The 10,935-nt window shown below is 42.7% G+C and overlaps 1 protein-coding gene across 1 annotated transcript; it reads right to left on the reverse strand.

Moving 5' to 3' along the window:
• Positions 1–1,668: 1,668 nt before the first annotated feature.
• Positions 1,669–7,598, reverse strand: ENPP4 (ectonucleotide pyrophosphatase/phosphodiesterase 4 (putative)). The gene is made up of 3 exons (XM_019537124.1): positions 6,730–7,598; positions 5,828–5,998; positions 1,669–5,007 (listed from the first exon to the last, which is right to left on the reverse strand). Exons 1-3 carry the CDS (start codon positions 7,562–7,564, stop codon positions 4,643–4,645), a joined length of 1,371 nt encoding a protein of 456 aa, XP_019392669.1. The 5' UTR covers positions 7,565–7,598; the 3' UTR covers positions 1,669–4,642.
• Between the last annotated feature and the right edge of the window lie 3,337 nt (positions 7,599–10,935).

Here is a 10,935-nt window from a genome sequence, read left to right on the forward strand (position 1 = left end):
ACCCTTCCCTGATCTCCTCTTCTGCCTGTTAGCTCCTTGGAAGAAGATTGTGCAAATAGGCAGTAATCCTGTGGTGTATGCTCCTCCTGTACTTGGAAGGTCAAAAAGAACAGTTTATTTAACTAGTACAGCTTAAAAGGGGGACCCCTGGTTCTAGCCACTGCTTCCAGTGGAGTTCATGCATTTTATCCAGTGATTAATACAAAATGTGTGTCCAGGACAATGTTTGCTCCTCTGGGTTAGTGTCAACCTTCCTTGTGTTTGTTCAATCTGGCCCTTGGAATCTTACAGCCATCTGCCCAGTAACTTTGTTTCAGTAGGCTCAGGGTAGAGGGTCCTCTTTGTACGCCTAGTCCTTAATCTGGTGGTTAGGGCACTTTGCTGGGAACCAAGATGTGGATCCTAACCCTTTCTAGTCGAAATAAGACACAGGATAAATACCCCAACCACAAGGCTATTGTCACAAAAAGTGGTCCTCCATTCCCAACTTTGGGACAAAGATGACAGCTTCACAAATGCAGGATTTGAGCAGTAAGACACTTCTCTTTCAAGATGGAAGATGTCCAAAGCATGTGTAGTAGCTACACTTTGCAGGAAGCAGGTTTGTTTTCACTGAAGCATTGGGCTGAAATATGTGGCTATCCATGCTCATGAAAATGGCCTGTTTCCTAAGATTTCTCTTCACTAGCTCCTGAAGACTCAAGGCAAGGCAAAGTACCTTGATGACACAGAATAAGACAGGAATCTTCTTTCCCGCACAGTCCTACTGGCAGTCACTGACAGGGTCTGGAATCACACCAAATACTTAAAAGGACTGAGTAAAGGCCAGATCCTGCTATCCTTGTTCAAAAGGTAGAACAGTTTATCATTTTCTCATCTCAATTGAGAGTCATTAAGAGTAACAGGACCATTCAGTGTGAATGACGGTATCAATCTATACCTCAGAATTCACAAACTGACATTTATTTATATTAACCATATTTTCATTTAGCACAGTAATACATACAGAAACCTACTAAGAACAATGGGATTATGACTAGTAAAAATGGCAAGGACTAGTCCAATTTTGTTTTCTTAGTCATTTTCATCTTTTTCTTATGGTAGGGGAAGAGGCTGTAGCAGCGTGTTAACAGATGCTTTCTCACTGTAAAAAACAGCTTTTCATAGTTGAGCTGAGTACTCTACCGTCCAAACAGCATTTGAATTTTACTTTGCAGGGAGGGGCAGGTTTTTTTTGTTTTCCCCAAATTTAAAAAGGTTTAAAATGTAGAACTAGTGCATTTTTGTCAAGATGCAAGGACAGCTGAATCACCAGTGTAACATACTTAGGAATCAGCTGCTCTTCCTGTAGGGGCCTTACCCTCTCGGAGGCCGCTTCTCCTACTAGTACATACTATGATCAAATCACATCTTGCAGAAGTGAAGGCTGCAGCTATATCAGTCCCAAAGGCATGAATAAAAAGCTTGAGTTTTTGTTTTTGGGGGGTGGGGGACCAAAAAAGTAATAATGCACAAGTTCAGTAGCAGACACCAAGTTTGTTTATTTTCATATAAGCAAAACGTTTTTCACAGGAACCAAAACCAGACAGTAATATAAATATTTTGCCATGTTATAAGGCACATTAAGAGTTTGCTCTTTAAACACATCTTATGCAGATGTGCAGAGTCTCTTTCTTAGTTATATCCGTCACTAAGCCTTTCTTCCACACTAGAATGCAGCACAGGTCAGTTTGAAGACACTAAGCAAAGAGTCATTCAAAGAATACACTGCACAATACGTATATTGATAAATAAAGGAACTTAGTAGCTAAAAAACAATAAGTGCGAAAGTATATTGGCTGTGCGAAAGTATATTGGCTTTACTGGCAACCCCTCTTTACAGTTACTGACGCAGAGCTTAGTTGCTGGAATCACCACATGGTGACTCCAAAACATTTCCCTTCTCCCAGAAAAGAATTTAGCAGCAAAATGATCTGAGCATTGGATAAGGACTACTGCACTTGGTTAAGGAGCATTCCCCTTCCACTGTCCCACAACGCTACACACACTTGGATTTGGATCAATATCAATTGTTATGGGGCATACATCTGACCTGCTTCAAATCAACATGCACTTTTCTGGAGGTGACCTTGAGTCTTTGTTGCAAACCTGTACGATATGCCAAGCCAGAAACAAATATAAAAGGGCTGTTCCAACTATCAGAGTTAAGTGCTCAGTTTCAATATCTCCTTAGAGATAGGTTCAGAGAAACCTTTCTGATATGCACACCAGAGAAGTGTAGCATCTCCAAATCCCTCCCCACCCCAAACACATGTAGGCACACAGTATGAATGGTGCTTCACATTTCAGTTCAAAATTAATCCTTCTCCCACTTCATAGAGAAGCAGGCTGCAATAGACCAGATTGACACAGTTTGGGTCAGAGGCTGGTGGGCAGGCACTAGGACCCCGCTGCTACTTGCTTCCCCCTGTGGCAGCACAAGTCGAGGTCTTCAGCAAGTCGGAGAAAGCCACTGCTGCCAAAGCCCATACTCTGAATCCGGCCCATGCGCCACAGGCTGCCAACCCCTGGGTCCTAGAGGGCCGTCTAGTTTTGGTTCCCTCTGAAGCTTGCCAACTTGTAGTCAGAACCATCCATAAGACACGCACGTCTTTCCTGTCTTGGTAAATCAGCAGGCTTCCTCCACAGCTCTCCTAGCCCTGTGACATCTAAAAGGGAGTTACTTTGGTCCTAATCACCCCCTTCTCCCAGCTCCTTCACAACAGCTCAGTGACCAACTGCTATTCAAGCTACTGTTAGTCCTCTTAACTTTCTGTAAAAATAGAGGGCATGGGAGAAAAGGAAGCATGGAAATACATCAGCTGGTGTTAAAACAATAGTCTTTTACTATTTGATCTTAAGGTTTTCAGTAGCTGTCCGAAATGTTAAAAAAAAAAAAAAAAGGAGAGTGTTGCTAGTGCCAAGGTGGCCAGATACAATAGCAGTTCCCTGCCCCCTCCCTGTGCTAGTAAAACAAGTTTGCCCACTTTTCAAAAGTTAAGCTGGTGTTGAAACCACCTGCTTGGTTCCTCAAGCTCATCCTCATTCCTATCTAAGGATGAGATCCAATACAAGATTTAGGTGCCTATGAGTTCAGTACTGCAACATTTAGCTTCAGGCACCTGGCCCCCAGAGTGTAACGCAAAACACTGAATCAAGGAGCCACCAGCATTGCCTACAGCTACCCAACAGGAAACACTGAACAGTGAGGTGTGCTCAAGTCCCCACCAGTCTCTGGCCCCAAGGGAATCAAGACAGGACTTAAGAGCTGAACAGAACTTTAGCAGTGAATGAACATCAGGGACTAAAAAGTACTGTGGGACCATTTGCAGTGATTTCGAGTTAATGATCAAATAGGTACAATTTTAAACCGGGCTTTAAACATCAATAGCAGAAGTCCTCATCCTCAGATCCAGAGCACTGCCATTGTGTTCTGTATCTGCCAGAATCCAAAAGTATTTTTTTTTTTTGTTATCAAAATGGTTTTAGGGAGAGCAGTGAGACCACCCATATGCCCTAGGGAAGTGTTTGCTTCTCACCTGGTGCACCTTAAGTCCTAAAAGATATTTTTCTTTTATAGCATGAGAAAGACATTATACATCCAATAGATATGTTGGGGGCCGACAGAGGTGATCAGCTTCTCTTATAATACAGGAGACTGTGTTAGCTAAGAGCATCATTAAGGAGGGGAAGGGAATATCAAGTAATGTTTTCATATCAATTAACAGTAGGCTGTGCTTGCAGAACCTGCCTGAGAATTTCAAAGCATTTCAAAACTTTGACTTAGCCTATTAATATCCCAATGAGGTAGTTAATAGTATTAACCGACTTCTACAGAGAGGAAAAACTATGGTACAAAGAAGTGCAATGACTTGTCCAACGCCATGCAAAAAGTCACTGTCCTACCTGGAAGTAGAAACTTGATGTCCATGTTCCCCATCATGCCTTGTAACTACTAGATTATAGTCTCTCCTAGTGTTAGACACTGAGCATTATACAACTGGACGGTAAGGTCTTCCCAAAAACCATTACTCCCATCGTTTGATTTTTCCTTTTTTCCCCCCTCTGCCTTTAGAAACAAGAAATTAAAAAAAAAGAGTCCTCCACTTCCAACACAGGCCAATGTCTACAACTGAAAGCTTACTGGGCCTAAAAATATCTGCAAGGCCCCAGGTGTTCCTCTTCCTGGTATACAAGTGCAAGAACTGCAAGGAAGTCCTTAGGTTCAGTACAAAATGAAATCCATTTCATTTACAAATTTTAAAGTACACTTAATATTCTGGCTTTGCTAGGTTATAGATGATATTTATTTTTACAAATGTGAAGGGACTTGAAAAACCATCCTTAGTTTAAGTGCTTTTTCCAACAAGGAACAAAAGATCTGTTCAACATTTCCTTTTACAAATCTTCTGTTATTGGGTTATTGGTCAGGGAATATAAGCAAGCAGTTTTTGTTTGTACATTTTATGTAATATTTTGAATGGGTACCCTTTAAAAGTGCATCGCCACAGAATGCTGTTATTCAGTGAAAGTAAACATGTTGATCTAACTTATGGCCCGTTTTCAGAAACAATGTCTGAGAGGAAGCTGTACTTCCAATATATTATCCAATTAAGGGATCATCATCATCATCTTGCAGCTGAAGTCGGGAGAAGGGGCGTGGAGTGGGCACTCTGTTCTTCATGATTATTAGAAGGCAGGTAAGAGTAGTCAACACCATAAGGACACCAATCACAATTCCAATGGCTTCTGGAAGACTTACACACCACTGGTCAGCTAACAAGCACTTGGTGTTGCTGAAGGTCCCATTATTGGGCTGTGGTTTTAATCCTAGGATGTGGCACATCATTGGATAGATATCAACAATATTAATAGTATTCTGTTTGTAGCCTTTGGTAAAAGCAGGACCATGAGCAGCCAGGAATGGATGCATGCTAGAGAGAGCATTGTCATAGCCATGGTCACCTACTGGAGGAGAAATGCAAAGAAAACCATCATGATAAAACCTTAGCACATAAAACAACCTTTAATTTATTCTAACAATAGTCCTGTGATGCAGAGAAGAGGTTCGTTTTAAACTTTTTTTTTTTCCCTTTAATACACACGCACATGCACACACGGGGAACAAAGACACAGGCTGCGTCCAGACAAGCAAGGCCGTGTGGTATGCGGTGCTGCAAGGTGTCCTGCTACTAGTTGTCCCCAGGGAACCAAACATCCATACCACATGTCTATGTTGCCACAGAGGCTAAATCATTTGTCTGAAGTCAAACAAACAGTCTGTGATAGAGCAGAATCAAACCCTTGTCTCCCAAGTTTTAAGTCAGTGATATAAATACGAGGCTACCCTCTTCTTTCCTCATCACCAGGGATCCTGGTTCTCTCTGATAAACATTGGGGATTTTAAAATTTTTTTTAGAATTAGAGAAAGCCAGAATCCCCGCTTATCACCCCCGGAAACCGTGAACTTTCTTCTGCAGGCATTGGCTGTATGATATCACCTTCCTTCAAATACAAGACATCCTTGAACATATGGGTGTATTTATAAATTCTCATTCAACTCGTTTTTCAGAAAAGTAAAACATCAAATAAAGATAGATCTGTGGTGCACAGAAGAGCTTTTTAATTTTACTTTTAATCCAAATTTAAGAAGCGTGCCATTTTTAGAAGGAATGCATTACTTGCTTATAAAATGCATAATCAGCGAATAGGGCACCCGTTGGTTCCACTTCAGGGTATAGAAGTTTACCAAAATAAATCACCAAAAAGTATTAAGGAGGATACTTACATCTTATAATTGGGTCATTCTGTGCAATTGTCCAACCTTCATCAGCAACCAGAATTATCGGTTGAATGCGATTATTGTGATGGTAATGAAATCTGTCTGGAATATCCTCTTTGAGGTACACCTTCATGTGAGTACTGCAGTTCTTTAGCAGGTTATATACATACGTTTTGTCTGCAAAATAAAGAACAGACTGCATGTGAAACAGCAACCGTTCACTGTAATTATAACTGAACTTAAACTCCAATGCTCTCAAACTAAGGACTATTTGAGGTTAGAAGAAAGGGACATTGTGCGTGTTCTTACTGTAGATTTCATTTTTGTTTTAACCTCCCTCACCTTCAAAGACCCACCCTAAGGCTTATCTGCTACAGGGGTTTTAACGGAAGTAGGATGAACAAGATAAGATGATAATCAAAATGATGGGGTTTAAGATTTTAGTTGTAGTGCAACATGGCTTTAGCCAGAAAAGCCAACATAACTGCATAATCCAATTTGATTAGGGACTGATCTAGCACTTACTGCGTATGAATAGCTGGGTAGTTTTTGTCAAGGTGAATCAACAAAAGAGGAAACGAATGCAGCCCAGTGTCTCTCTCTCAAACATTTTTTCCAACAGCTTCAGCATCAAGACACATGAGGGCCTTCACTGTTTGTCATACAGCTTTTGATGCTGAAGTGAACAGTTTTAGCAAATTATCTTGAATTACCAGAACCCATTTATTTTTGTCATCTAGATGCCCCTGGTTTCTTTTATTTATTAAACAATTAACTTCTTTTTGTGCTGGGCAACATGAGCTGCTTTATTTTTGTAACTCCTTCAACTACTCACTGAAGTGTGAGACTTCCAGGAAGGAGGCATACAAAAGTGTAACAAATCTCATGACCACTGTAAATATACGTACTGCTTCTTGGAAGTATTGCAGCAACTGGCGTTGTGTCTACCAAAGTGTAGTTATCCCGGCCAATGCATTTATCCAGTTTAATAATCTTCTCTCGGGAACACTGAGTCATTCCATGATCACTTGTAATTATGATGTTAATGTTATCCCACAAACCAAAGGCTTTTAGTTTAGCAACGAGGAAACCAATGTGATCATCGACTTGTTCTAACACTTTATGCATGTTTTCTATATCTTCTGGTCCGTATTTATGCCCACTTGCATCTGGTTCTTCCCAGTAGAGCGTGGCAAAACTAACTGGTGGGTTAGAGCTGTTCAGCCATGTAACAATTTTCTCCATTCTTTCTACAAATGATACTGAAACATTATACTTCATAAAAAAATGAGATGTCATATTGTTAATTTTTACATCAGTACCAGGCCACATTGCAGCAGCACTTGTTCTGCTCTCCTGCTGTTGATTTGTTATCCAAATAGGAGTTGCCTCATTCCACCAAAAAGGATCCAAGTCATGAGGTGGTGAAAACTTCTTCTTTGTATCTGCATCGTACATTTTATTAGCCACAATGCCATGGCTTTCTTCGTATAAGCCTGTCACTATGCTGTAATGGTTTGGAAAAGTTTTTGTGATAAAAGCATTTGAGACATGCTTTACCAACACACCATCCTTAATAAACTCCTGAAGATGTGGAAGTTTATAATTTTTCAGATAATCAGCCCTGAAGCCATCAAAGGAGACCAGCAGCAGCTGGGGTACTGCATTATAGGCAGACTTACTACCATGACAGGTAACAATTCCAGAAAAAAAGAATGTTAACATAAAGTACATCGTTGACATTTCAGAAGTATTCCCAGCAGCCAATCTGATGCACCTGTGAGAAGTTGAAAATGTATTTTAACTATCTTGGATGGTATTGCAGTGGTTTAACTAGTTATGTTAAATAGTGTGTAGTTATCTTTTCAGTAAAGTTTCCCCCATGTCTCCACCCCACCGCCCCCTCCCCCCCAACTTGAGATAATTGGCGCAAGCCTACATCTACTGTTCACTGGAGTCAACAGGAAAAAAACTATCTGATTGCAGAAGAAACAGGCTTGCTTTCTTAACGCAAGCCATCTAGGTTCCCCTTCCCCCCCGCCATGTAATAAGCCATTACATGCTAAAGGAAGCATAAAGCATAAGACTGTTGCCAAATTTACTCTAGAGAGTCTGTGCAGAGAGACCAATATTCCTATAAAGGGTGTGAATAAGTAGTTCTTAAGCTCCTCTAAATTCCTAAATGCAGCTTACTGAGTTCAAAGATCTCCTTCCTCCACCAACAGGTATTCTTCCCACTTTGCCCTTATGGTACTTCCCATTCCTACCTTTCTTCTTGTGAAACTGCTGTAAGATTTCAGCCTTTCAACATTTGTTTTGTTAACTTGCTTTATAGTAAGAGCTGCCAAGAGTGACTAGTAGTTATAACTCCCTCAGAGCTAGCTTCTTGATTGATATAAACCTATTATAACAAATTCAAACTCAGGTTTTGCACTGCATTTTCAGTAACAAATTTTAAGCTGTATCACAATTCATCACCAGACCTCTCCTACCCTAGAAAACAAAAATGCAAGTTCTGAAGGCATGTTTTACCAGCTCTGACACAGTTAAGAAATTAGCCTGCAGCAGACAACTCAACACAGGTGGCAGAAATACTTTGCACAGAAAGAATTCCTATTACACAAGAAGGCTCTAGGATGTGAAGTTTCAGACTGCACACATCCACCTACAGTCATCATGAACAACGAATGTACTCCTGGGGTGCAGTCCAGCAGTGCAATACTGCTGCTTAAACTACTTCTCACACAAACTTTTAACAAGCTCTACCAGCTGCATGCAGCTGGTAGTTTCTTTTGTTTTAGAATCTGATCAAATGGATTTTTATCAGAAACGGCAAAGCCTCCCTCTTCAAACTCAAAACTATCCTCCTGCTCAATTGAGCTAGTCTACCAGACACCTGAAGCACTAGAGACAGTTTAATAGTGCTAGAAATTAGCAATCTTTTGTTACTCCCACTTTCAAAAATAGCTGAACCACTTTTTCTTCAAGATTTAAAGAAGATCAATAGAAGGAAAGTGTCATTTCACCTGAAATTCCTACAACTCATATGGGTCAAGTGGAGTGGAGGTTAGCAAGTGTATAAAATTGTAATATATGGATCCCTAAGAAGGAAATACAGAACATCCCTCGTTCTCTGCGAATGCCATATGACATAACTCTTTGCCAGAAAGAATTCAAGAACTCTGTTTGTCAACACTACGAGCTCCTTTATTCTGTAGCTATAATGGTGCTAAAAGCCCCAAATGTAGATAAAGCAGATGCTGCAGTGAATCACCTTCTAAAAACCTGTTTTAAGTACTTTGTTCAACTTTTGGTTTGCCTGAACCTTTCAAACCAGTAGAAATGCTGGCAAATGCTTCTCCTAAGGCTGCTGGTAGAGCCTGAACCTTAAAGTCATTTTTATCCAGTTCTTCACTTCAGGAAGCTGATTACAGTCCTTAACAGACAGAAAGGAATTCAGGTTGCTCCTTTATGGATAAGGAAAGTTTTAAGAAAGGATATCAGTTACATAAAATGAAGTCATTCAAAAATAGCTCCTTTGCCATCAGATATCAACACTACCATGACCTTCGTTCACTGAAGCTAGAAATAACGTATTTTGGGATTTCACTTTTAACTAGTCATATGTTTTCGTTTTGTGCATTAAGCAGTTCCACTTTGTGCTTACTATCTATTAAATGGAAGGAGTTACTTCTGAACTCCCAAACACCACTGAAGACTGCTTAAACCCAACCTAAAACCTATTACTACAATGACAGAAATTTCATTTTAAAAATATTTCTAGTTCACTGGAGTTTTTTTCATAACCCTAAGTCTGGACTCTCTACTGGTTGATGCTCATCAAAACATTATCCCCTACAATACATGAAGCTAGAGCAGTCCACGGTGAGTCAACACTCCAACACAGCACCAGCCTTGTTTTCTGGCAAGGTGATGCAAATCCAACTGCCTCAAAAAGTCAACTTTGAGCAGAAACAAGTCACAGTGCAAAAGCACGGCAGCCTGCAGAGCCCAGGCTTGACTTTCGGCAGCAAAACACAAACCAGCTACAGGAGAAGAGGGAGTCAGTGCTGATTTCAGGTGCAGACGCACATCACAGAAATGCAGACAAGCCAGGCCAGGAGGGACCTCAGGAGGTCACCTTGTGCAGCCTCTTGCCAAGCAAAATCAGTCCTACCTAACCCCTCCCAATGCAAGGATTTGCCTAGTGCAGAGGCCAACTGTTCTGGCAGGTGAGCTGTCACCTCCCTTCCCAAGGGCCATCTCTCCGACCAGGAAGGAGGAGGCTCCTCCCCGGCCTGCAGGGAAACTTCCTGTCTCTCATCTGGTCAGGACTCCAGGCTAGGTTGCGCTGGGCAGCATCCACTGGCTCCTTGGACTCATTCATGGGCCAGCACGCTCTGCTCGGTGCCTCCCTCGACCCCTTGCCCTCGCTCCCATCCCAAGAGAAAGGTGGGGGCAATGCTGAACTGCCCTGCGGGGATGACTCCTTTTGGGGAAGTTGTTTCCAGTGCCAAGAAGTCCCTTCCCAAGTGCCACTCGCATACCTTTCCCCTGCCTCCACCCACTGCTCTGCCTTCTACTCCCCCACCCATGTCTCCTGCTCTACCTTCTGCTCCCCGCCCCACACTCCCCCCGGGTCTCCTGCTCTGCCTTCTGGCTCTCCCCCAGCTCACTTCGCTGCTCTGCCATCCTGCGTCAGTCCCCTGCTGTGCCTCATACTGATCTCCTGCTCTGCTTTCTGCTCCCAGCCGGTCTGCCAGCGCCACACGCCGAGGCCCCCCATCCCAAGCTGGGGCGGGGTCTGCGCGCCGCGCCCCCCAGCTCCCCCCGCGGCCCGATAGCTCACTCACCCCCTCCGGCTGCGCGGCCTCTGAAGCGGAGGGGTGGGGGGGAAGGCTCGCGCCTGCGCACTGGAACGGCCGCCAACTGCCGCCAACGGTCCCTACTGACCACCACCTGCTGGGGAGGGGGGTCGTGGATTGGTCAGCGCGCTCTGAGCCTACGTTGTGATTGGCTCGCGGGGTTCTGTGGGCGGGGCGGGTGAGTGTACTTGTGTCAAGGTCGGCCAGCACCTGCGTTATTGGCTCTTAATCACCTTCTCCCTCCTTCGG

This window comes from Crocodylus porosus, unplaced genomic scaffold (genome assembly GCF_001723895.1).
Source record: "Crocodylus porosus isolate Cpor-Errol unplaced genomic scaffold, CroPor_comp1, whole genome shotgun sequence".
NCBI lineage: Eukaryota > Metazoa > Chordata > Crocodylia > Crocodylidae > Crocodylus > Crocodylus porosus.

Bases quoted from the DNA above. Each gene is read 5' to 3' on its own strand.
- ENPP4 (XM_019537124.1), bottom strand. From the start codon at position 7,564: ATGTCAACGATGTACTTTATGTTAACATTCTTTTTTTCTGGAATTGTT. The intron at 5,999-6,729 runs GTACGTATATTT...TTTATTTTGCAG, and splicing joins TGCAATACTTCCAAGAAGCA to ACAAAACGTATGTATATAAC. The intron at 5,008-5,827 runs GTAAGTATCCTC...TTTCTCCTCCAG, and splicing joins GAATGACCCAATTATAAGAT to TAGGTGACCATGGCTATGAC.